General features: G+C 39.9%; 1 protein-coding gene across 4 annotated transcripts in view; it reads left to right on the plus strand.

Annotated features, from left to right (window-relative positions):
- pex5lb (peroxisomal biogenesis factor 5-like b) overlaps nt 1-27,505 on the plus strand; it is a 75,105-nt gene extending 47,600 nt beyond the window's left edge. For 2 of the 4 annotated variants that reach the window (XR_015478201.1, XR_015478202.1), the window contains 8 exons: nt 7,058-7,177; nt 10,914-11,057; nt 13,393-13,463; nt 16,279-16,497; nt 16,710-16,875; nt 19,118-19,275; nt 22,726-23,581; nt 23,767-27,505. Coding sequence is in view for 2 of the 4 variants with exons in the window: in XM_087240409.1 (XP_087096535.1) it covers nt 7,058-7,177; nt 10,914-11,057; nt 13,393-13,463; nt 16,279-16,497; nt 16,710-16,875; nt 19,118-19,275; nt 22,726-22,915 (1,068 nt within the window). In the remaining 2 variants the exon portion in view is untranslated. Of the gene's footprint in view, nt 1-7,057; nt 7,178-10,913; nt 11,058-13,392; nt 13,464-16,278; nt 16,498-16,709; nt 16,876-19,117; nt 19,276-22,725 lie in introns of all 4 variants that reach the window. The other 2 variants (XM_087240409.1, XM_087240410.1) reach the window with 1 other exon arrangement.
- The last annotated feature ends 475 nt before the right edge of the window (nt 27,506-27,980 follow it).

Consider the following 27,980-nt stretch of genomic DNA (forward strand, 5'->3'; position numbering starts at 1 on the left):
CTGACATCTCAAAAGAGGCTGCGTTGTGATGATGTCAGCTCTTACTTCTCTACTCTTCCTTCCAGAGATGCTTATTGGGCGGTAACGTTCATAAAACAACCCTTTAAAAGTGATGTGCTCAGGAACGAGGCCTGTAAAAAGGCAGTCCAGAGTCACTGTAGATATATTTAACGGTGACACTGTGATCAATATTGCAATGCAAAATGTATAAAGTTTCTGTGCTTCTCTTGCATTTTCCTCTTCACCAGCTGAGGACTAAACTGGGGATCATATTCTATCGCTTTGCCACAAAACACATTCAGCTACTTTAGTTGATTAAGTCGTTGAGTTAGTAGCCTTCCTGAATTATTAGCCCCCTGTATATTTTTCCCCAATTTCTGTTTAATAGAAAGGAGACTTTTTAAACACATTTCTAAAAATAATAGTTTTAATAACACATTTCTAATATCTGATTTATTTGATCTCTGCCATGATGACAGTAAATATTTTACTAGACATTTTTCAAGATACTAGTTTTCAGCTTAAAGTGACATTCACAGTGCATCCATAAAGTATTCATAGCGCTTCACTTTTTCCACATTTTTTATGTTACAGCCTTATTCCAAAATGGAATAAATTCATTTATTTGCTCATAATTCTACACACAATACCGCATAATGACAAAGTGAAAAAAAAGGTTTTTGAAATTGTTGTTAATTTAGTAAAAATAATAAGCCTGAATAATCACATGTACATCAGTATTCACAGCCTTTGCTCAATTCTTTGTTGATGCACCTTTGGCAGCAATTACAGCCTCAAGTCTTTTTGTATATGATGCTACAAGCTTGGCACACCTGTCTGGGAATTTTTGCCCATTCCTCTTTGCAGCACCCCTCAAGCTCTATCATGCTGGATGGGAAGCGACAGTGTACAACCATTTTCAGATCTCTCCAGAGATGTTCAATAGGATTTGGGCTCTGGGTGGGCCACTCAAGGAAATTCACCAAGTTGTTGTGAAGCCACTCCATTGATATTTTGGCAGTGTGCTTTGGGTCATTGTTCTGCTGGAAGATGAACCATTGCCCCAGTCTGAGGTCAAGAGCACTCTAAAGCAGGTTTTCCTTCAGGATGTCTCTTTACATTGCTGCATTCATCTTTCCCTCTATCCTGACTAGTCTTCGAGTTCCTGCTGCTGAAAAACATCCTTATGGCATGGTCTGAGAATCCTTCAGATGCCTTTTGGCAAATTCCAGGCGGGAGCAGCTTCCGTCTGGCCACTCTATCATACAGGCCTGATTGGTGGACTGCTGCACAGATGGTTGTCCTTCTGTAAGGTTCTCCTCTCTCCACAGAAAAACGCTGAAGCTCAGACAGAGTGACCATCGGGTTATTAATTACCTCCCTGACTAAGGTCCTTCTCCCCGATCGCTCAGTTTAGATGGACGGCCAGCTCTAGAAAGAGTCCGGGTGGTTCCAAACATCTTCCACTTATGGATGATGTAGGCCGCTGTGCTCATTGGAACTTTTAGATCAGCAGAAATTTGAATACAAAATTCAAGACAAACCTGTCTCGGAGGTCTACAGACAATTCCTTTGTCTTCATGCTTGGTTTGTGCTTTGACATGCACTGTCAACCCTGGGAGCTAATGCCTTCTCAGATCAAGTCAAATCAACTGAATTAAAAAAAATGTAGAAAAACTGAAGCAATATGAAAACTTTCCGGATGCACTGTTAGATCCTGGATGTTGTTTTGGTATTTTTTGGCCAATTGCCAACAATACATTCATTGGTCGATTTTTCTTTTCTGCCAAAAATCATTTGAGTATTAAGTAAAGATCATGTTCCATAAATATATTTACTGTACACAAGGCCGGCGCGCCCTTAAAGGCGATCTAGGCGGCCGCCTAATAGAGAGGGCGGCATCCCCGAAACTACCCTCGCCACCCGCGCCTTCATCCGCGTCTAGGGTGGCAGAACAGAGAGAGCGGCGTCCCCGAAACTACTCTCACCACCCGCGCCCACAGTTATATCCGCGTCTAGGGCGGAAGAATAGAGACGGCGGCGTCCCCTAAACCAGGGGTTCCCAAACTTTTCAGCCCGCGACCCCCAAAATGACAATGCCAGTGACTCATGACCCCCAATATTCTCTGAGGTGGTGGTTATAAATACAGAAACCTTGTATGCAATGACGTGCACACACACACCAATAGTCTACAGACAATTCCTTTGTCTTCATGCTTGGTTTGTGCTTTGACATGCACTGTCAACCCTGGGAGCTAATGCCTTCTCAAATCAAGTCAAATCAACTGAATTAAAAAAAATGTAGAAAAACTGAAGCAATATGAAAACTTTCCGGATGCACTGTAAAGGCTAAACTAGGTTAATTAAATTAACTAAGTGAGAGATTTCAGCTGCTGTCTGGGCCTTCCCTGCCTTTCTACACCTCCCTTTCTTCATGTGTTCAATACTTTTCTCTAGTGTCATTTCATTTGATTACACATAACTTCATTTGTAAACTAATTCGATTTTTCTTTCCATATTTGGATTTATTTGGTTATTACCAACATCTAAGGGAAATTTCAAGTCAACAGCACCTTTAGAAATATGTTTTCTGAGAAAAATGATGACACGTTCAATACTTATTTCCCACACTTTTTTATACCCTGTTCGTATAAAAGCCAAGCAAAGATTCAACACTTTTAATCAAGACACAGTTTTTAAAGCCAGTGCACAGGTTGTCTGCGCTGTAGGGTGATTATTAGACTACAGATGAATGACTCTCGAGATCCCTTGCGGCGCTGCATCTGGATGGCGCCCCTTCGTCATGGTGACAGAACTGCTTGAAAGGCAATCTAGGAAAAAGATTCATTCATATTCTATCGCTGATAACAGAGACATTTATCGATCTGATTTATTCCAGTACAGTATATCAAATGCGAAACATGAGTGTGTACATGGCTGTTTGTTCCATGTGTGCAGGATTTTCGGTGATTAATTGGCTCATTCAGCGAATACCTTCATCACAGATGCAGCACTCTTTCTTCATTCCCCCTTAATGCGAGTGCTCAGTTGAAGCCTAAGCAATTGTTTGTGCGTTGCGAGATTAATTTGAGCTGCCAAAGAAAATAAAAGAGCAAGTTATTCTAGTCAGCGGGCTTTAGGAACTGGGTTGTTCAAACTGTACCGTTAAGGAAGCCAAATCTGGCTAACAATAACGCACCTAAAGAAGAGTGAATGTCTCATTGTGTGAATTGAGTTCAGTGTTTACTTGAATTTGCTGACCATGTTAAATAAGTAAGAGCTCTGCTCAAAATTCTGATATTGCTGGTCACCATCTTGAAATTGGTGGTTTGCGGATCCGCATTTGATGCCTCCTAAGATCAGGTACTGTGTTTTGCATGTTAAACCACCTTAGGCTGCTGTTCTGTTGGTGGACAAACATGTTTTCTTTTCTTTTCTTTTCTTTTAGGTGCTGGTATTATGCCAGCAAAACCACAACATCTTATGTATAGTGGTGTGAAAGAGCCAAAAAAAAATGAGTCAAAGATAACACAAGTAAACACAGCACGCAGTTTTGAGACGAAGGTTTTTATTATTGAGTCAAGTAGCAAAATACAAAAATACGTAGCCCTGTGTGAAAAAGTGTTTACCCCCTTTTAGTTTTAAAGGCTACTGGCGCACCCTGACCTGACGCGGGGACCAGATCTCTGCACTATTGCCTTTAATTTCACAATGTTCATCATTTCATTGGATTTTCATATGGTAAAATTCATTCATTCATTCATTTTCTTGTCGGCTTAGTACCTTTATTAATCCGTGGTCGCCACAGCGGAATGAACCACCAACTTATCCAGCAAGTTTTTACACAGCGGATGCCCTTCCAGCCGCAACCCATCTCTGGGAATATGGTAAAATATCTAAATTTATCTTCTGAAAGTAGTAGGAATGACGGGAGTGTAAGTAATTAAAGACAGAAAGAACTTTCACTTTTGAGTGACCTTCTGTCACAGATTATTTTAGTATGATTGACAACCCCCATCCGCAAAAAAATCCCAACCCTTCCCTAACCCCTGCAACAGTGCTAACCATTGGACCACTGTGCCGCCCATCTAGGAAAGGAGGAGGAGTAGGGGTGGAAGGGGGGATTCTTCAAAACAAAGATGTCTGTGGTATGAAACCAAGGGCACTTACTGTGGTTTAGGAATCGTCTATTTTGGTGTAACATAAATTGGATTATGCGGGGCAGCTCCAAGCAAGCATAAGCATGTGATCCTCTTGAAATTAGCTTATATAACTTCACATAGTTTATGTGTGTGAATGAGTGTGTATGGGTGTTTCCCAGTGATGGGTTGCATCCGCTGCGTAAAACATATGCCGGAATAGTTGGCGGTTCATTCCGCTGTGGTGACCTCTGAAATAGAGGCCAAAGGAAAATTACTTAATGAATGTTTAGAACACAAACCCCAAATCAAAGCTGGACTGGAAGTTAGATTGAATTTCATTGAAAGGGTCTTGTCAATCTTTTTAATTATACAACATTGATTAACTCATTACAAATAATCACGATGGTCAAGACTTACAGTAATTAGCTCACAACTTACATTTTTTATTCTGTCAGTGACCACTTATGATACCTATTAACACAGGCTACACTTGTACAAATTTTTAATTATATTTAGCTATCTAATACTATAGCTAGACATCATTTTTTTCACCAGTATTATAGTACTATAGTACAAGTGGGAAGCTTCAGCCGCCAGAAAATATTAGCTTTTCATAAATCTATTTTTTAACGTGATCATTTTGTAGATAACTTTTGCAGATTTACACTATACATCACTGAATAGCTTAATAATGAAGATTTCCATTGGGGAATTGTACTGTAATATTTGGAAGTGATACAAATATATAGAGATCTGCAATCTGAGGGCGCAGCAGGTAGTGCTGTCACCTCACAGCAAGAAGGTCGCTGGTTCGAGCCTCGGCATAGTCAGTTGGCGTTTCTGTGTGGAGTTTGCATGTTCTCCCTGTGTTCGCGTGGGTTTCCTCCGGGTGCTCCGGTTTCACCCACAGTTCAAAGACATGCGGTACAGGTGAATTAGGTAGACGAAATTGTCGTAGTGTATGAGTGTGTTTGGGTGTTTCCCAGAGATGGGTTGCAGCTGGAAGGGCATCCACTGCGTAAAACATGTGCCGGTTAAGTTGGCGGTTCATTCCGCTGTGGCGACCCCGGCACGGGTGGCGAGGGTAGTTTAGGGGACGCCGCCCGAGGTGCGGGTGGCGAGGGTAGTTTAGGGCAGAGGTTCTCAAAGTGGGGGTCGCGGGACAATGAAGGGGGGTCGCCTGGTGATTTTCAAAAATCAATAAATTTTTATTAAACCTTAAGACTTACTGTATTTTATCAATAACCTACTGAAGAGAAAAAAATAGTCGTTTATAGTTACTATAAACTATATAGTTACTATAGTAGCTTATAGTTACTAGTTCTATTGGATTGCGACTTCTCGGGTAATTACATTATACTAAAGACACAGCAATACTGTCAGATGCAGCAGATTTTGTAACACCAGGTTAAACTTTCTAGCCCATTTACAGCACTGACATACATAAAAAAAAACAAAGAATAGACTTGGGTCTATTGGTGTGTGTGTGCGCGTCATTGCATACAAGGTTTCTGTATTTATAACCACCACCTCAGAGAATACTGGGGGTCACGAGTCACTGGCATTGTTATTTTGGGGGTCGCGGGCTGAAAAGTTTGGGAACCCCTGGTTTAGGGGACGCCGCCCTCTCTATTCTTCCGCCTTAGACGCGGATATAACTGTGGGCGCGGGTGGTGAGAGTAGTTTCGGGGATGCCGCTCTCTCTAGTCTGCCACCCTAGACGCGGATGAAGGCGTGGGTGGCGAGGGTAGTTTCGGGGATGCCGCCCTCTCTATTCTGCTGCCCTAGGCGGCCGCCTAGGTCGCCTTTATGGACGCGCCGGCCTTGTGTACAGTAAATATATTTATGGAACATGATCTTTACTTAATACTCAAATGATTTTTGGCAGAAAAGAAAAATCGACCAATGAATGTATTGTTGGCAATTGGCCAAAAAATGCCAAAACAACATCCAGGATCCCGTATTATAATCAATAGCAAAGGATCATGTGTCATTACCGACTGGACTAATGGCTGCTGAGAATTCTGCTTTGCCATTACACGTGTACAGCCATGCATCGAAAAAGAGTCATTTATTTTAATACCTTCCTCTAGGGGTTTGTTGCAGTCAATGATGGACCTTTAATGGAATCTGCCAGACTGATCGCACCCGATATGACACACACACACACTCAAAAAAACTCTATACACATGCATACATTGTGCATTGTTTCTGCTGACCTCTCTCTGATTGGAAAGAAACTAGATGCTGTATGAAATCTGAGAGTTAATAAATGCAATTCATGCAGATGATATTCTGGTGAATCCATAAAGATGAATAAGACATGCTGACCTTTTGCCCTTGCTGCTTCAAATCGGACTGCAGCCACTTATCGCCTGGGTGCGAATTATACATTGACGATCGGAGGGGTCAAGTTTTACGGTTATGTTGCTTAATATGCCTCAGTGAACCAAAGTTATACACTCACCGGCCACTTTATTAGGTACACCTGTCCAGCTGCTTGTTAATGCAAATTTCTAATTAGCCAATCACACGGCATGTGTTAAGGCATGCGGACATGGTCAAGACGATCTGCAGCAATTCAAACCAAGCATCACCCTCCCCCCCCCACCCCCATGGATCTTGTTTTGACGTTCTTCAGGGGGTTAATTACAGTGTTCAGATCCCCCAAACCCCCTGTAATTCACACAAGAAATGATGTCTATTATTTTAAAAACGTCTTTATAAAACTGCGGCATGATTGTGAAGCTGAAAATCACGGAGCAGTTCAAATGCTATGCCTCCAGCTATGTTGTTAAAGCAGAATTTTATAGATGCCAAAAGCATCTCTGTCTGTAACGGCCTGCAGGGTGCCAGTTTGTTTGATATATCAAATGCTAGATGTGTCCTAAAGGGCCGTGTGATGTCTTCCGCAGTCAGACACGGAGTTCTGGGATAAAATGCAAGCCGAGTGGGAGGAACTGGCACGGAGGAACTGGCTGGAGGATGCTGACAGCGAAGGCCTGGTGCCACTCAACTTTTCTCCTACTGAGAAGGTATTTCCAACCAATCAGAACGCTTTGTTTTATGGTGACTGCCCCCCCTAGAGGACATCAGAAAACTTACAAGGGGGCTAGAAATGATGGAAAAGTGTTTCGACTATTAATATATTAGTTAAATGAATAAATGTCGAACTTTTATCAGCATCAGCTGTTCTGTAGATGATCAAAAATATATATATATTGCTTAAGGGAGCTAATAATATTCACCTTAAAGTAGTTTTTAAACAGTTAAAACATGTTTTTATTCTAGCCAGATTAAAACAAATAAGACTTTCTCCAGAAGAAAAAATATTATAGGAAATACTGTGAAAAATTCCTTGCTCTGTCAAACATCATTTGGGAAATATTTAAAAAAGAAAACCATCATAATAATTTTGACTTCGACTGTATGCACACCAGACTGGAACTACTCTAAAAAGTCTCCAGACCACACACAATGCTTGGAACAGGGTTCATTTTCAATGATGATTGAACGGATTCAGCGCTAGATTATTTCTTCAATGGTTACACACTCCAGATGTCAGATAATGCTCTCTTTCATCTAAAATTCTTTCTTATGCTCCATCGGCGTGTTCTTCCAAACAGACCCCGAATGTTCATTGCTGTAGAGCTTCATTATTTATAGCCTCAAGCTATTAGTATACTGTATATGTCTGCTGTAGCATTTCAACACGGTTGTTGTTATTCAGTTGCACCAGGCTGTTCTTGGTTACTACACTCTCGGAAAAAAGGTACACGGAGGTACAAAAATGTTTCTTAAGCAGGCCCGGATTGGCTAATCGGGAGGACCGGGAGAATTCCCGGTGGGCCGGTCCGTTTTTTGGCCGCGAGGGCCGGTGTTTCTAGCTCCAGAATCTGTTGCTCTCAGCAGTCACACTTTTTAAATATAATTTATTTATTTACTTGACCACAGCCTTCTTATTCATTATTTTACTGCAGCTCTGCTCTTTTTATCTATTTTCTCGTAGCCTCGTGATGATATAATTAGATAAGTCACCATGCAACACAAAGCTGTTGTGGTACAGTGGTTAGCACGTTAGGTTGTGACGCAGCCAACCCGGGTTCGGTCCTCGTCTGAGTAATGTTTTTTTTTTTCATTTTTATTGTTAAGACATATAATACTGTAAGGGTTGTTGAACATTTGAAGTTCTAAAACAGCTGTTTTCTCAAAAAAAGACGTGATAGTGTAATTAGAAACTGAATTGGAAATGACCTTATTTTAGGATAGTCAGTGGTGAACTGAGGTGGGCCGGTCTAAGGCTTGAAACTCCAGGGCTGAAAAAGAGTCCCACTCCGGCCCTGTTCTTAAGGAACAGTTTTGTACCTTTGTAAAAGTTGTACCTTATATGGTACAGAAAAGACCTCTTATGATACTGTTCTGTACCTTTTATGGTACAACTGAAATGAAGCCACACAATTTCTCTCATAAAAAAAGGTACAAAAGTGTTGGACAACTTTCTTTATTGCAATATCTATGAAAATGAATATGATTGTGTTACACCTGGCTCAAGGATGTAACATAAGGGAGACGACAAGGAGAAGTATAATCAAAAAGAATATTTATTTAGCTCAATTTAAATTATATAATCAAAATATCAGTATCAGTATGTTCAATCAGTGTGAAATGCAAATGTATGGATTCTGTAAATGTTGTCAGTGATAATGTATGGATGCGAAACAAAGCATAAAGGCCAAATAGGAGCGCGGCTCTGGCCAACTGCCAAGTGAATGGACAGCGGCTCCGACAAACTCTCTGCCGGGGTTTAAATAAGGGCGCTGACCAGCATCAGGTGCGCTGAAGGCACGCCCCCAATCTGGAATCAAAATCAAAGACACAAACAACGCAGTTCTAACAGATTGGAAAGTGATTTATGAATAAATTCCATATTAAAACAAGAATCATTATTTAAAAGAACATTCATTCTTTTTCTTGTCAGCTTAGTCCCTTTATTATTCCGGGGTCGCCACAGCGGAGTGAACCGCCAACTTATCCAGCAAGTTTTTACGCAGTGGATGCCCTTCCAGCTACAACCCATCTCTGAGAAACATCCACACACATTAAATGTAAATCAAAGGCGGCAACACCAAGGCTCCAAAAATACAAATGTATTAAATTAAAAAGGCTGACACAGAGCGTGTAACGTTTCGAGCCACCCGGCTCTTCATCAGACAAATATAAACATTCACACACACACTCATGCACTACGGACAATTTAGCCTACCCAATTCACCTGTACCGCATGTTTTTGGACTGTGAGGGAAACCAGAGCACCCGGAGGAAACCCACGAGAACGCAGGGAGTACATGCAAACTCCACACAGAAACGCCAACGGAGCCGAGGCTATTTAAAAGAACATGTTTAAAGAAACTCATAAACATTATTATTAAATTCTATAATACAAAACAAAACTATAAGTATTGTAAATTAAACATTTAATAAACATTTTCTGATAAATACAGTTTCATTATTGGTATTCGCACCTTTTGGCGTTTGCTTTTCACTGCGCACACGAGCTGGCAAAAGTCTTGCGTATGCAGTGTTCTTGCAGACATTTTAGCATTGTGAAACTAATCAAACATTGTGCATATCTTGTTAAAATACTTTTAAATAATTATATTTCTGTTTTAAAATTAAGTCAATTCAATTAACGTTTAAGTGATTACGAAGGTATTCGTAACATTAGAGAACATTAGAGAAAAAAATGTTTTACATTGTAGATGGGAGAATGTGTTTCTGTAACTTTTTTGTAAAAAATGTTGTGAAATGTTTAGCAAAAATAGATCTTTTGATTATTATTATTAATATTATTATTATTATCTTATTATTTTATGTATAATAATATTTATTCTGTTTTATACTCCCAGCACTATTAAGTGGTTTAGTATTGCATTCATTTGCAGGACTGTTAACATTCGAAACAATCTTTTTTCTTTTGATTCGGCAGCAAAGTTCCATCATTATTATGCCAGAATGAGAGTACAGTTCCTAGACATATCGCCCTTAATACACGATGTACAATAACTACAGAAGAGTCGAGCTTTAAATAGAAAAAGGTTTTGGTCATTTTTGAGTAAGATGCTAACGGTCTAATCAGATTCAATGATTTATGCTTGGCTAAGCTAAAAGGGCTCCTGCCTATAAAACTGCTAACAGTTTAACTCTAGGGGAGTTGTAAAATGAGCTGAGTTAAAAGATGAGTCAAGTCATCTAGACTAATGCATGTAAATAACTGTAATGCACTCCCAGCCCTATGAAATGGTTTATTAGCGCATTCGCATTTGCAGGACTGTTAGCATTCGAAACAATCTAATAAACTGCTAATATCACTTTCAGGAGTGAATCGGAGAGAATTATTTTTTTTCAGGAACTCAAATGATTATTTAAAATCTCTTCAGGAGAATTTAGAAAAACAGGAACTTAATCAAGAAATGCACTTTTTGGTTGTCTTTCAAGCACTCTTAGTTACTGTTTAGTGTCCCGGACAGTTGAGCATATGGCTTTGCGGTGGATTATTTTGAAGTGTGAGATCCTGTGCCCTTCTCTTCTCCCCACGTCTCTGATTAGCCGACCGCACCATTCACTGCAATATTAAAGACCTCAGCGTGATCCAATTATCAACACTCCTCTGTCTGCCTCTCCAGATTTATGAAAGTCTCAAGTATTCCTGCTCTCAAGTATTCTATTAAAATATTTACTTGTGATTTTTTTGGTTGTTGTTGCTGTTTTCAGGGTTACTTCTTCCATGCTAATAACCCATACAAAGACTACAGCAATGCCTTTGAACAGGGGCAGCAGAAGTGCAGGGATGGGGATCTGAACAGTGCTGTTTTACTGCTGGAGGCCGCTATCTTACAAGACCCTCAGGACTCAGAGGTAAACAACTCCATATAGAATTCTGGACAGCTCATATATTGAGTTTTTCTAGCTGACTTACACATTAGCTGTGTTTCAAATCCTTAAAGGGACAGTTCACACAAACATCACAGAAGAGCTCAGGCATTTTAAAGAGATAGTTCACCCATAAATTAACATTTACTCACCGTTTACTCACCCTCAAGTGGTTATGAGTTTGTTGAAAACAAAAGAAGATATTTAGAAGAGAGCTGAAAACCTGTAACCCTTGACTTGCATAATTATTCCTACAATGGAAGTCAATGGTTACAGGTTTCCAGGGACAGTTTACACAAACATCAATCAAGAGCTCAGGCATTTTTAAGGGATAGTTCACCCAATAATAAACATTTACTAGTGGTTATGAATCTGTTTGAGATTCTTTATCATGTTGAACACAACAGAAGATGTTTTGAGAACTTAGAAAACCTGTAACCATTGACCTCCAATGTAGGAAAAAAAACACTACTATGAAAGTCAACGGCTTTAGGTTTCCAGCATTCTTCTAAATCTCTTATTTAATGTTTAATAGAAGAAAGAAACTCAAACCGGTTTTATTTTATTATTTTATTAACAGAATGCTTTTATTTGGGGGGTGGGGGGGTGAACAGGGGGGTGAAACCTGTGTTTTTCTTCAGTCCAGTACTCCGGTCATCATTGTTGAGTGAAATTACAGTATTTTAATTAATTCTTTGCTTTAAAAGTAAGGAGTTACTTTGAACTTGTAGGTATTTCTGGACAGCCCGTTTATTGAACATTTATGAGTTTTTTTAGTTACGTTAACTGCAGCCCCAATCCTTAAAGAGACAGTTCACGCAAACATCAATCAAAAGCCCCGGCATTTTAGAGGTTTAAAGGGATAGTTCACCCAAAATAAGAAATCAGTCAAGTTTGGTGAAGGAAAATATCATGGTTTGGGGTTACATTCAGTATGGCGGCGTGCAAGAGATCTGCAGAGTGGATGGCAACATCAGCAGCCTGAGGTATCAAGACATTTGTGCTGCTCATTACATTACAAACCACAAATTCTCCAGCAGCTCCTTCTCATACTTCAGCCACCACATCAAAATTCCTGACGGCAAAGCAGGTCAAGGTGCTCCAGGATTGGCCAGCCCAGTAACCAGACATGAACATTATTGAGTATGTCGGTGTTAAAATAAAGGAGAAGGCATTGAAGAGTAATCCAAAGAGTCTTGATGAACTCTGGGAGTCCTGCAAGAACGCTTTCTTTGCCATTCCAGATGACTTTATTAATAAGCGATTTGAGTCATTGCAGAGATGTATGGATGCAGTCCTCCAAGCTCATAGGAGTCATGCACAATAATCATTCTTTTTCCAATGCAGCATGACTTTATATTCTATACTGGACATTATTTCTGTTAAGTGACAAGACTTTTGTCTAAGCAAAGTCAGACCTTACTGTCCTAATTAAATCATTAAAAATCAAGGCATGATCATATTTTATTTTGCTAAAATAAGCGTAATCTAGAGGCCTTTGCCTTTCATATTAGCCACTTCTGATACTAAATGATCAACTAGTTATTATTTGTTGCTCCTAAAACTTGCATAGGCGACAAGAGTTTTGTCAGGTAGTGTACAGTGTGCCATTTGGCACTTGGATGTCAATGGGAGTTAATGGAAGTCAGTGAGTCCCAGCAACCACTATTCCTCAATATATCTTAGCAGATCAAGGAATCTCAAGCCAGTTTTTGAAGTGAAGGTTGATCAAATGATGACTGGATTTTTATATTTTGGGTCAACTGTCCCTTTAAGAGGTCTGTCTGAGAATGCTGCAGAATGCAACAGACATCAAGGCAATCACTAGTATTCAAAACACAACTATTACAGCCATGTTTTATCACCTCACAAATGCTGAAACAGATTAGTGTTTTTGCTGCCCAAAGCGAATGTTCGTCTGGCAGTGCAAATCCACGTTCTTTTCCCTTGTGTTATTCTCATTATTGCCCAGTCAGCACTATTGTTGAACATGTAATGAAATTCCCCATGCTTTATGAGGCGATGCTGGCGTAAACCTCTGTGATGGAGCACGAACGTGATCCTGTTTAACCCAATCAAAACCACATTAAAGTCTCCTGTCACTTTCCCCCCACAGAATGATTAAACACACCGGCCGAGCACGTAAAGAGAGAGAGAGAACAACAATACGTTTTAGAAAGCTGGCAGCTCCAGTAATTGAACATTGTTTTTACAGCGCCCTCCCAGCTATTTATGCTCCAGCCTCTTTTTATTTCTGCTTTGCCCTAATAATTTTGTGACATTTGTTTCAAACTAGCTTTTTTTTTGTTCCTCTACAAAGGCCTGGCAGGTTTTGGGCACCACACAAGCGGAGAATGAGAATGAGCAGGCGGCCATTGTTTGTCTTCAGAGGTGAGTGGATATTAATGAGTGTTTTTTTTTTACTGATATTTGCCAGAGGAACGTTAATGCTGGTTTCTGAGGGCGAACGATGTAAATACAGCATTTGGATTCCATTTGGTTGGATTACACGCTCTCCAGACACCCTGATAAAGCGAAATCCTCTTATTCAGGATTTCTTACCTCACGATTCACGAAAATTAAATCTGTTGGATGAAAGGCTGTACAAGTGGTTACATTTGTAAGAGCCAAGAGCTTTGTGGGTGGCGTTTGTCGTTTGGATTAACCATTGGTGGACAGGAAAGTATCTTAGTATATTTTTTTAAGTATCTGTACTTCATTAGAGTATTTTAAAGGGGGACATATTATGCCCCTTTTTACAAGACGTCAAAGTCTCTGTTATCCCTAGAGCAGGGGTGTCCAAACTTTTTGGGCCGAGGGCCAGATGCAAAAACAAAACCGTTGTCCCGGGCCAAAAAAAAAAAAAAAAAAAAAAAAAAAAAAAATATATATATATATATATATATATATATATATATATACACATACACACACATACAGTTGAAGTCAAAATTGTTAGCCCCCCTGAATTATTAGCCCCCCTGTATATTTTTTCCCCCAATTTCTGTTTAACAAAGATAATATTTTTTTCTAAACATATTAGTTTTAGTAACTCATTTCTAATAACTGATTTATTTTATCTTTGCCATGATGACAGTAAATAATATTTGACTAGATATTTTTTAAGACATTTCTATACAGCTTAAAGTGACATTAAAAGGCTTAACTAGGTTAATTAGGTTAACTAGGCAGGATAGGGTAATTAGGTAAGTTATTTTAAAACAATGGTTTGTTCTGAAGACTTAAAGGGCTAATAATTTTGACCTAAAAATGGTTCATAAAAAATGTAAAACTGCTTTTATTCTAGCCGAAATAAAACAAATCAGACTTTCTCCAGAAGAAAAAATATTATCAGATATACTGTGAAAATTTCCTTGCTCTGTTAAACATTATTTGGGAAATATTTAAAAAAAGAAGAAATAAATTAAAGGGGGGCTTATAATTCTGACTTCAACTGTGTGTGTGTATATATATATACATAAGTTTGAAAAGCCTCCGAAACTCGCAGCTACGTAAATAACCCAACCCTTGACCCAACCATCACAGTTTAGTGTAGACTTTAATAACTGTGATGGTTGAGTTATGGGTTGGGGAAGATGTAGATGTTAATAACTGTGAGGGTTGAGTTTAGCATTGGGGAAGGTGTAGACAATAATAACTTTGATGGTTGGGTTTAGCGTTAGGGAAGGTGTGATGTTAAAAACAATGATGGTTGGGTTAAGCATTGAGGAAGGTGTAGACGTTAATTACGATGATGGTTGGGTTTAGGGTTGAGGAAGGTGTAGACGTTAATAACGATGGTTGGGTTTAGCGTTGAGGAAGGTGTAGACATTAATAACGATGTTGGGTTTAGGGTTGGGGAAGGTGTAGACGTTAATAATGATGGTTGGGTTTAGCGTTGAGGAAGGTGTAGACATTAATAACGATGATGGTTGGGTTTAGGGTTGGGGAAGGTGTAGACGTTAATAACGATGGTTGGGTTTAGCGTTGAGGAAGGTGTAGACGTTAATAGCGATGATGGTTGGGTCTAGCCTTGAGGAAGGTGTTGACGTTAATAACGATGATGGTTGGGTTTAGCGTTGAGGAAGGTGTAGACGTTAATAACTGTGAGGGTTGAGTTTAGCATTGGGGAAGTTGTAGACGTTAATAACTGTGAGGGTTGAGTTTAGCGTTGAGGAAGGTGTAGACGTTAATGATGATGGTTGGGTTAAGCATTGAGGAAGGTGTAAACGTTAATAACGATGATGGTTGGGTTTAGCGTTGAGGAAGGTGTAGACGTTAATAACAATGATGGTTGGGTTTAGCGTTGGGGAAGGTATAGACATTAATAACGATGATGGTTGAATTACAGTCAAGGTAGGTGTAGACGTTAATAGCTGATAGTTGGGTTTAGTGTTAGTGAAGGTGTAGATGTTAAAAACAATGATGGTTGGGTTACAGGTTGGGGAAGGTGTAGAGGTTAATAACTGTGATAGTTGAGTTTGGCGTTGGGGAAGGTGTAGACATTAATAACGATGATGGCTGGATTACGGTTAAGGTAGGTGTAGATGTTAGTATACAAATGTGATAGTTGGATTTAGAATTGAGGAAGGTGTAGACGTTAATAACTGTGATGGATGGATTACGGGTTGGGGAAGGAGTAGACATTAATAACTGTGATGGATGGATTACGGGTTGGGGAGGTGTAGACATTAATAACTGTGATGGTTGGGTTATGGGTTGAGGAAGGTGTAGATGTCAATAACGACACCTTAATAGCAATACATTTCTTCGATTGTCTACAGAACAAACCCTCATTATACATGACAAAATAACCCTAACTTGCCTAATTAACCACCTTTAAATGTCACATGTCATATAATATACTGTTATCAGGACAAACATAAAATAAATCAGTTATTAGTTTGTAGTTAGTAGTTTGCTTTATGTAACGCAAAACCTTTTAAAGCTCAATATCATAAACTGCTCAGAATGCAGACGTAGGCGAAACGGTATTTTCAGAACACTTCCCTTGTGCACCATTTCTTGGATTAACAGATCGTGTTGCCCAAACTCACATAGCTGCTTTAATCAGAAGTAATCAAAAGAGGTGTTGGACCATTCGCAAAACAGAGCCTCTCACTTCCTCACATCAGTCATCCCCTGGCTTATTCTGCCATGTTTGGTGTGTGTGTGTGTGTGTGTGTGTGTTTCCTTGTTCAAATAGGTGTTTGGAGCTGCACCCAAACAATCTGAAGGCCCTGATGGCCCTGGCGGTGAGCCTGACCAACACCGGGCAGCAGCCGGAGGCATGTGAGGCTCTCCATCGCTGGATCAGATACAACCCCAGATACAGCCATCTGCTCCAGGACCGCAGCCCTCTAGATGGCTCGCCACTGCCCCGCCGCAGAGGCTCCTCCATCTCCCGCATTTCCACACTGGGATGGTATGATTTTTAACACTAGTTTTCTTAAAACATTATGGGATAACTAATAAAGGTTGAGTGGTATCATGTCGCCTCACAACAAGAAGGTTGCTGAGTCCCGGCTGGGCCAGTTGACATTTCTGTGTGGAGTTTTCTCCCCATCAAGTTCAAAAGTAGCCAAAAGTGTACGTCAGTAAAGTAACTACTTGTGTTTACTCTGATACCATGTGCAGTTCTCAGCTGGTGGAGGTGTTGGAGCTTTATCAGGAAGCGGTGCAGCTGAACACTGAAGAGGTGGACCCTGATCTCCAGACGGGCCTGGGGGTCCTCTTCAACCTCAGCTCAGAGTTTGACAAAGCTGTGATCGCCTTCAATGCTGCACTGTCCATCCGACCTGAGGTGAGCATTGTTTTGCAGGACTTTCAGGAGCTCAGGATGTTGTGGATATTAGGGCTCAGAGCTGTGGTGAAAAATCCTTCAAGAAATCAGCTCAATGATTTTAGGATGCGATTAAAGGCGAGTTTTAACAGCAGATGTATTCTAGGTTAGTTTTTAACAGCAGATGTGTTCTAGGCTAGTTTTTAACAGCAGATGGCGCTATACATCTAGTATCTAACAGCAGATGGTTTTCTAAGCTAGTTTTTAACAGCAGATGGTTTTCTAAGCTAGTTTTTAACAGCAGATGGCACTCTAGGGCTAGTTTTTAAACAGCAGATGGCACTATATGACTAATTTTAACAGCAGATGGCGCTGTAGGCTAGTTTTTAACAGCAGATGGTGTTCTAGGTTAGTTTTAACAGCAGATGGCGCTATATGGCTAGTTTTAACAGCAGATGGCGCTGAAGGCTAGTTTTTAACAGCAGATGGTGTTCTAGGTTAGTTTTAACAGCAGATGGTGTTCTAGGTTAGTTTTAACAGCAGATGGCACTATATGGCTAGTTTTAACAGCAGATGGCACTGTAGGTCTAGTATCTAACAGCAGATGGTGTTGCAAGCTAGTTTTTAACAGCAGATAGCGCTATAGGGCTAGTGTTTAACAGCAGATGGCGCTATATGGCTAGTTTAACAGCAGATGGCGCTGAAGGCTAGTTTTTAACAGCAGATGGTGTTCTAGGCTAGTTTTTAACAGCAGATGGTGTTCTAGGCTAGTTTTTAACAGCAGATGGTGTTCTAGGCTAGTTTTTAACAGCAGATGGTGTTCTAGGTTAGTTTTAACAGCAGATGGTGTTCTAGGTTAGTTTTAACAGCAGATGGTGCTATATGGCTAGTTTTAACAGCAGATGGCGCTGTAGGCTAGTTTTTAACAGCAGATGGTGTTCTAGGCTAGTTTTTAACAGCAGATGGTGTTCTAGGTTAGTTTTAACAGCAGATGGCGCTATATGGCTAGTTTTAACAGCAGATGGCACTGTAGGTCTAGTATCTAACAGCAGATGGTGTTGCAAGCTAGTTTTTAACAGCAGATAGCGCTATAGGGCTAGTGTTTAACAGCGAATGGCGCTATAGGGCTAGTTTTTAACAGCGGATGGCGCTACAGGGCTAGTTTTTAACAGCGGATGGCGCTATAGGGCTAGTTTTTAACAGCGGATGGCGCTATAGGGCTAGTTTTTAACAGCGGATGGCGCTATTGGGCTAGTTTTTAACAGCGGATGGCGCTATAGGGCTAGTTTTTAACAGCGGATGGCGCTATAGGGCTAGTTTTTAACAGCGGATGGCGCTATTGGGCTAGTTTTTAACAGCGGATGGCGCTATAGGGCTAGTTTTTAACAGCAGATGGTGCTATAGGGCTAGTTTTTAACAGCAGATGGTGCTATAGGGCTAGTTTTTAACAGCAGATGGTGCTATAGGGCTCGTTTTTAAAAGTGGATGGCGCTATAGGGCTAGTTTTTAACATTGGATTGTGTCTAGGCTTGTTTTTAAAAGTGGATAGTGCTATAGGGCTAGTTTTTAACATAGGGTGGCACTACAGGGCTAGTTTTTAACAGCAGATGGCACAATAAGGCTAGTTTTTAACAGCAGATGGCGCTATAAGGCTAGTTTTTAACAGCAGATGGCACTATAAGGCTAGTTTTTAACAGCAGATGGCGCTATAGGGCTAGTTTTTAACAGCAGATGGCACTATAAGGCTAGATTTTAACAGGATGGCGCTATAGGACTAGTTTTTAGCAGCAGATGGCACTTTAGGGCTAGTTTTTAACAGAGGATGGCGCTCTAGGCTTATTTTTTAAATGCAGATGGCGTTTAACTAGCTTTTAACCTTTCAATCAAGCGCTCAAATTGGTTCTGCATCGAAATGTCTCACTATTCTCTCTTGAATTGATTCTGAGCTTTTTAACAGTACTTTTAACTCTAGGGTAGTTGACAGCAGATGGTGCTGTAGAGTAGTTTTCAACAGCAGATGGCGCTCTAGGTTAGTTTGTAATAGCAGATGTCACTGTTGGTAATGATACCCAGTGATGCAGTGCTGCTCTATAGCACTGTTGCTACCTGCTTTCAGTGTTCTGTAGCTTGCTTTGTAATTAACACAACATCATACTAGCAAATCTAGAATCATTATTATTTACATACTTGCACTATTCACCTCGTTTATATCAGAGTTCTGCGATAGGGCTGTCCTAGATTACTCTGTCATGTGTTTATGTAGGACTATCTGCTGTGGAATCGGCTCGGGGCCACGCTGGCAAATGGGGACCGCAGTGAAGAAGCGGTGGAGGCCTATACCAGAGCCCTGGAGCTCCAGCCAGGCTTCATTCGCTCCAGATACAACCTCGGCATCAGCTGCATCAACCTGGGGGCACATCGGTAATAAACTTAATTCCTAAGCAAGTCTCTAATGTGAATTTAAAGGTCCCCTGAAGTGCCATAAAGCCCGCAGTTTGTTTAGTGTGTCACGTAATTTCCACTGAAACAGGAAGACAGGGTAGGACTTGGGTAATTGAGTTGCTCCTCCCTCTCATTTTTTAAAATGAACCTTTATATGCTGTTGGGGATGTTTTCATCCACTCTGATGTGATTTCGAGTCTTAATTTGGCCATAACTTTCTCTGTGTTTCAGCAAATGAAATAATTTTGGTGCCAAATCTTACTTTGACAGATTTTTGGGAAAATGCTTTGAAATTTGTCAAAAATTATTCAATTTCTGTACCTGAATGCACTCAAAAAAAATTATGTTTTGTTTGTTTAACGAGGTGGTCACTACGATATCATATGTTAAATTTTAGTTGATGTGTAATGTTGCTGTGTGAACATAAACAACATCTCTGAATGTAAGATGCTCAAAGTTCAATGCAAAGAGAGACATCGGCTTTTACAGAGTTAGCTTAGCAAAGGCTACAGCAAACCAAGTTTGGGGACTACAAAACAATACATCTGGTCTAGTGAGATCACAAGGGCTTCCTGTTACATGCATTTACTACGTGCACACATGCTGCGCAGTAAAGCCTGATTTATACTTCTGCGTCAAGTGACCGGCGTAACCCACGGCGCAGGCAACGCCCGTTGCTGTGCATTTATACTTCTGCGCGCTGTCTCTGTTGGTCTGCATTAACACTTCTGAAACGCTAGTTGGCAGTGAGGTGTTAATGTTCCTCTGTGTCGAGTTTCTTCGCTGCTTTTTTGCTTTTCCTGAACACTTCCAGGATGTACAAGTGGCTCAAACTCGCTCATTTTAGGCAGGAACCGGCGGACGTGCAGCAACTTTAACTATGAGGTAAGCACAAAACAAAACTTTCCATCTGGAGCTCCTTCACGGGACTCCACACTTCTAAACAATCGCTACATTGGGTTCGCGCCATTCGCGCGGCTCTTGGTCCCGCCTCGACTCGTCAGCGCTACCAAGCCGACCAATCACAGAGCTTACGCTACGCGTCGTTGCGACGTGTAGTTACATTTTTTGAGAGGTGCACGTCAGTGACGGCGATGGCCACGGCGAAGGGCTATGCGTCAGCGCCGTAGCATACGCTGGTGTTTGACGCAGAAGTATAAATCAGCCTTAAAGGGGCATGGCCAGGGTGCTGTAATGTTATTGCACAGAAAGCTAAAATGGCGTCCAAACGCTGCTATTTCCACAGAGCTTCTTCTGTTTCTGTATTTGGCTTCCAAAGAACACGACACAAAGAGAGAAGTGCTTACAGTTTAATTTGAATTATGTTCCAAAGAATTATTAAAAAAGATATAGCTACTGTAACATTTAATAAAGAAGAGCTTCCAGAATCTATCCCAGTTTAGTGCTGGATTCGGCTAAAACTCCTCCAACCGATGAAGCTGTGGATTGTGAGCCACAACATGTAAGTGTTTTTATTTGTTAAAATTGATCAACCACAGGCACAGTTTCTTGCGTTAATGGTAGGTTGTAGTGCGGATGTAAAACAAGCATGTAAACAATGGGAAATGCTGTTTGGCACCGCTAACAATTTGGCTACAAATTCATATTTATCAGTCAAACCGCTGTAAACACATACACAATCTTCACCAGCGCTGCAGTGTCTCTCTATGCTGATGCTTTCCATGTGTTAAACATCTCAAATAACAAACTCGCAAAAGATATGTGAACTCCTCATATTACTTATTCATGCTTATTCTGACTAAATATAAAAGACACTTGTCAGATTTTATTTTAGAGTGCAGGTGTGAGGTTCAGCTGAGTGCTTTTCATTCCTGTCTGATTCAGGCAGCTAAAGCTGCTAACAGCTGCTCTGACTGGACTGTTTACACAGCGCAAAAGCACATGCTTGTAGGGACAGGATGTGGAGCCAATCCGTAAATCACAGCACATTTTCATTTTCAGAGGTTATTGACTGGTTTTCTTTAGTGTTCAAAAGAAGAGAGAAACTCATTCACTTAATAAGTCCCCTTATTTATCAGGGTTTGCCAAAGCGAAATGAATCGATAACTATTCCAGCATTTGTTTAATGCAGCAGATGCCCTTCCAGCCCAGTACTGAGTGTCGTAGTTACCCTGCCTTTCCATTCATTAACCATGATCAAGCTGGAGTTTTTGAATACCAGAAAAATAGACTTTATCGAAACAAAGTTGAAATGTCTAAAAAAAAAAACCCTTCAGGACAACCTGAAGTTTCCCCCCAGACCATCCGAAATGTATGTGTCCATGATCCTGCTTTTATATAGATATTTGCCCCACCTCTGTGTACCTGTGACCATTTAAGAAGGTCTTTCCTGAAAGGTCAAGTATACTGTTGTTTTTCAACGCATTTCTAATCATAGTAGTTGTAATAACTCATCTGTAATAACTGATTTATTTTATCTTTGCCATGATGACAGTAAATAATATTTTACTAGACATTTTTTACAGCTTAAAGTGGCATTTAAAGTCTTAACTAGGTTAATTAGGTTAACTAGGCAGGTTAGGGTAATTAGGCAAGTTATTACATAACGATGGTTTGTTCTGTAGACTATTAAAAAAAAAAAAAAATAATAATATATATATATATATATATATATATATATATATATATATATATATATATATATATATATATATATATATATATATATATATATAAAGGGGCTAATAATTTTGTCCTTAAAAGGGTGTTTAAGAAATAAATAACTGCTTTTATTCTAGCCGAAATAAAACAAATAAAACTTTCTCCAGAAGAAAAAATATTATCAGACATACTGTGGAAATTTCCTTGCTCTGTTAAACATCATTTGGGAAATATTTAGAAAAGACAAAAAAATTCAAGGGGGGCTAATAATTCTGATTTCAACTGTATGTTTAGGTGGTCATATTATTCTTGGTTCTCAGCCCTCTCTGCAATGCAAATGACTCCCCATAGTTGTTCAAATATTGTCATGATGGTACATTTATTTAATAATATTTCAATCACTCTTCGAAAACCTGTCACAGATATACAGAAGCTTTATATGTGTATTTAACATATACAATCAGTAATTTACATATTCAGTTATTTTACTGCATAGCTTCTCATGGAATTCAACTCCAACCCGGGAAGAACATGCAAACTCCACACAGAAATGCTCACTGGCCCAGCCGGGACTCAAACTAATGATCTTCTTGCTGTGAGGCGACTGTGCTTACCACTGAGCCACCGTGCTGCACCAAAAGAAACTCATAAAGGTTTAAAACTACACGAGGGAGAGTAAATTATTGAGTTCATTTTTGTGTGAACTACCCCTTAAAAATAGACTAAAGCAGAAAATGGAACAAAACAACAGTCTGACACTTCAGATTATCACGTTGGCATGTCTGACCTCCCTCTGTTCTCTGGCAGGGAGGCAGTGAGCAACTTCCTGACAGCTCTGCACCAGCAGAGGAAGAGCAGGAGCCACAAGGTGATGTCGAGCAACATCTGGGCCGCTCTGCGCATCGCCCTGTCCCTCATGGGTCAGCCAGAACTTTTCCAGGCAGCCAGTGTGGGAGACCTGGACCTCTTGATGAAGGCCTTCAACATGGACATGTGATCGAACCCGGACCTGTGAAATCTGTCATTCGCTGACAGCAGACACAAAAGCGAGGCTAGACCGAGTACGGGATGTCAATTTGATATTCAGAGAGTGCACATCTATTTTTGTTGCATTTATGGGCAGCCTTTGTCTTCTTCAGAGGCCGCTGAAGAGGGCGTATGTACAGTGGAGATCGAAATTATAAACACTTGATTTTCATTTTTTTTTTAAATAATGTAATTGCATTATTTAAAATTGGGAGGTATTTGTATTGTAGCTATACTTAGCCTGCAGGACAGTTTTACAACACAACTAAACACTTCCAAAAAAAAATTTGAGTACAGCAAAGGTTGTAGCATGAAGAAAGATTACCACCAAAATTTCTGGAGGTTAAAATTTCGCCAAGAACTTTCTAGAGATTTTTAATAAGGTTTACATCAGGACTCTGGGTCTGCCATTTCATTATTCAGCTTAAGGAGCTGCTTTACATGTTTTGCTGTGTGACAGTGCTTTCATTGTCCTGCATGAAAATGCTGTCTGACTGTGTGATGAACACAGGGAAGAAAACACACTACCCAAGGAGCTTCTGATTTGCATTTGTATTAATTTTGTCATGTACACATATAAAGCCAAAAACACCACCGAACTCTTATTTTGGCACAATAATCAAGGATTTCTGCTGCTGTACCATGGCACAATAATTATGCAATGTCTAAAAATATTCCCTAGTTAAGTAACTTCCAATGTAATAACATGCTTGCACAGGGAGTTCCTTAATTTTTACGAGGGAATGATGGTACCTAGCCTATCGGCCTAGAAAATAACAACTTTTCATTTTCTGTACCTCTTAGTACAAGATATAACTACAGACATGTCAAGCTCTTAAATAGGAAAAAAATATAAACTTTTTGCTCATTATTGAGGAAGATGCTAATGGTCTATTCGGATTCAATTATTTATGCTAAGCTAAGCTAAAAGTGCTTACGCCAGACCCAACGATTGGCTTAATGGATTCAAAAATGCTCTCATTCTGGCATAATAATCAAGAATCTTTGCTGCCGTGTCATGGCACAATAATATTACGCAGCTCCTAAAAATAGTCCCCAGCTAAGTAACTTCCAAACTGCTTGCACAGGGAGTTCCTTGATTGTTATGCCAGAATGAGAGTATAGCACCTAGCCATATCAGCCTAGAAAAATAGTAACGTTTCATTTTCTGTAGGTCTTAGTACACGATGTAGCTACATAAGAGTCAAGCTCTTAAATAGGAATTTCTTAATTTATTTTTCGGCCATATTGAGCAAGATGCTAATGGTCTAATCTGATTCAATGATTTATGCAAAGTTAAGCTAAAAGTGCTAACGCCAGACCATAAGTGGCTGAATAGATAAAAAATGCTCTGATTCTGGCACAGTAATCAAGAATCTTTAAGTAATTTCCAAACTTCTTGCACAGGGAGTTCCTTGATTATTATGCTGCAATGAGAGTACAGTACCTAGCCTATCGGCCAAGAAAAATAACAACTTTTCATTTTCTGTTGGTCTTAGTACATGATGTAACTACAAAGAAGTCAAGCTTTAAATATAAAAAAGTCTAAACTCTTTGGTCATTTTTGAGCAAGATGCTAATGGTCTAATCTGATTCAATGAATTATGCTAAGCCAAGCTAAAAGTGCTTATGCCAGACCCAACGATTGGCTGAATAAATTTAAAAAATGCTCTCATTTTGGCATAATAATCAAGAATCTTTGCTGCTTTACCATGGCACAATGATATTGTGCAGCGCCGAAAAATAGTCCCCAGCTGTTATTGATTTGTACAGGGAGTTCCTTCATTATTACGCTGGAATGAGAGTACCGTACCTAGCCATATCGGCCTAGAAAAATAGCAGCTTTTCATTTTCTGTTGGTCTTAGCACATGATGTAGCTACATAAGAGGCCAGCTTTAAATATGAAAGAAAAGTCAAAACTCTTACATCGTTTTTGAGCGAGATGCTAATGGTCTAATCCGATTCAATGATTTATGCTAAGCTAAGCTAAAAGTGCTTTCGCCAGACCCGAAGAACGACTGAATGGATTCAAAAATGGTCAAATGCAACTGTTTAACTCCAGGGTAGTTGCAAAAATGAGCCTATTTGCAAAAAGTGGAGTGTTCTTTTAAAAACAGGAGAAAAGGACTAAGAGGTGACCACGAAATTCAGAAAAATGTAAGCTGTTCTATCAATTTTGATCTCCACTGTCTTTTACTGAGCACAAACAAAGGAGGTAAGAGAAAAGTAAAGCACTTTTGTTAGTGATATATTACTGTAATGTTTTTAAGCTTATTTTAAATCTTTGTATACTTGAGGAAAATGAACCAAACCTTGTTGAGGAATATCAAAGGTGTTTTTAGGATTAGAATGGAATATTAATCCTCTCAACAACAAAAACTAGCAATTTATCATGGCCAATTCTCATCCAGTTTAGTTTTTGTCCATCAATTCATCTCACAATATAAGTTCATGCTCTTCACCACAAGGTGACGCTGTTGTTCCACTTAAGAGAGTAAAGCCATACAACATATCCAGTCAGTTCCAATCTCAGAAGTCAGGTGCATTGAGGAATGACACTATAGCGGAGTTATACCTAAGGACACAACACTGTTTCGGGGGTGATCTACGCCCAGGTGTGCGGGCAGGGTGTGTCCCCCAGGCCATCTGTCTTCCAGCAAGCCACTTTTTAATGCGCTGTGCTGCAGGGCATTGTGGATCAGGGCTCGGTAGGGGAGCAACTTCAAAGGCGCTGCGTGAAAGGTCACAGCAAAAGCAGCATCATGTTGAAAGTGAGCGAGTTTATGTTTGAACGTGAGCCCGAACGTTTAAAAGGAAAGGAATAAATTCGCCAATCTATAAACAACATCATCTTGGTCATACGGTTCCGCTCGGCAAGTTTAAAGTGCATTTAATGTGACTGGAAGCCCTTTATCTTGTAGCGCTATACAGTTATGATTTCAGCCCCTTTGTGTTAGGTTGGTATATTTTTGAAGACTTAACTATGCAAACCTTAACCTTTGTTTTTATTTTAGATTTACCAAAAATCCTAGCAGGTGTCCTTCAGATTTCTCTTTATAATTTTGCCACTATGCATTATTAGTGAGCTGAGATTATTGAAGGACACCGAATGAGACATTATAATATAACCTTTGGGCAAAAACAGACTAAACTGCATTACTAGACGCACATACAGTTTAAACATTATAAAAGAATTGAGGAAATCTGCATCTGCATGTATGATACACAAACCCGATATTCTGCTATTTACACTCACCGGCCGGTTTATTAGGTACGCTTGTCCAACTGCTTGTTAACGCAGATTCCTAATCAGCCAATCACATGGCAGCAACTCAATCCATTTAGGCATGTAGACATGCTCAAGACGATCTGCTGCAGATCAAACAGAGCATCAGAATGGGGAAGAAAGGTGATTTAAGTTACTTTGAATGTAGCATGGTTGTTGAGATGAGTATTTCAGATACTGCTGATCTACTTGGATTTTCACAAACAACACGTCCAACCTTGAAGCGGATGGGCTACAGCAGCAGAAGACCACACCGGGTGCTACTCCTGTCAGCTAAGAACAGGAAACTGAGGCTACAATTTACATAGGCTCACCAAAACTGGAAGATAGATGATTGGAAGTCTGATGAGTCTCGATTTCTGCTGCGACATTATGGCATAAACAACATGAAAGCATGGATCCATCCTGCCTTGTATCAACGTTTCAGGCTGCTGGTGGTGTAATGCTGTGGGGGATATTTTCTTTGGACCCATTAGTAACAATTGAGCATCGTGTCAACGCCACAGCCTACCTGAGTATTGTTGCTGATCATGTCCATCTCAGACTGGTTTCTTGAACATCTTAATGAGTTCACTGTACTCAAATGGCCTCCACAGTCACCAGAACTCAATCCAATAGAGCACCTTTGGGATGTGGTGGAACGGGAGATCCACATCATGGATGTGCAGCCGACAAATCTGCAGCAACTGCGTGATACTGTCATGTCAATATGGAGCAAAATCTCTGAGGAATATTTCTAGCACCTTGTTGAGTCTATGCCGTGAGGGATTAAAGCAGTTCTGAAGCCAAAAGGAGGTCCAACCTGGTACTAGTAAGTTGTACCTAATAAAGTGGCAGGTGAGTGCATCTTTAACCTTCAAAGTGAATGTAATTACTATTAATGTACATTTTTCAAGCAAAATTACAACATGCTATAAATAGACGTGTGTGACAATATTTAAAAGCATATGCCATGTATGAAGCACATTACAAGGGCATTATTTAAGACACTTGTCTTGTAGTAAATCACAATAGTTTTGCTATGACCCGAGCTGTTATGTAAGGATACATCAAATTATTAGCTAATAAATGCATATATATAGAATAGCAGAATGAAATCTATTTATTTTTTATTCATGTAAAATAGATCATTTCATTGGAATGAATAGTCATAATAAAATGTATGCATGTCTACCCATCAAGTACCATCTTTCAAGCTGTCCTTCATTAACATGTAATTTACCCAAGATGCATTTATAACCAGTTTATTAAAGGTGTATTTTAGAAGAACTGAATATGAACGGGTGTCTTGGTTTTATTTCTAAATGAGTGGCACGTGGTGATCCCTGACCTTTAAAGGATTTCGAAATGGTGTTGCCTGAGCACCCCCCACAGGCACACGCCGAACACTGCTTTCCTCATATCTGAAGAGATGCGGTGCGACAAATGTCACCTTTTACCTGCTATACTTAAAGGGGACCTTTCATGATACAATGACTTTAATAAGGGGTTTAAAGACAAAATTGTGCATCTAATGCAGTGGTCACCAAACTTGTTCCTGGAGGGCCGGTGTCCTGCAGATTTTCGCTCCAACCCTAATCAAACACACCTGAACAAGCTAATCAAGCTCTTACTAGGTACACTTGAAACACCCAGGCAGATGTGTTGAGGCAAGTTGGAGCGAAACCCTGCAGGGACACCAGCCCTCCCGGACCGAGATTGGTGACCCCTGATCTAATGGTAAAAAAATATTAATTATATTTTTTATAA

This window comes from Danio rerio, chromosome 2 (genome assembly GCF_052040795.2).
Source record: "Danio rerio strain M-AB ecotype USA chromosome 2, GRCz13ab, whole genome shotgun sequence".
Lineage (NCBI taxonomy): Eukaryota > Metazoa > Chordata > Actinopteri > Cypriniformes > Danionidae > Danio > Danio rerio.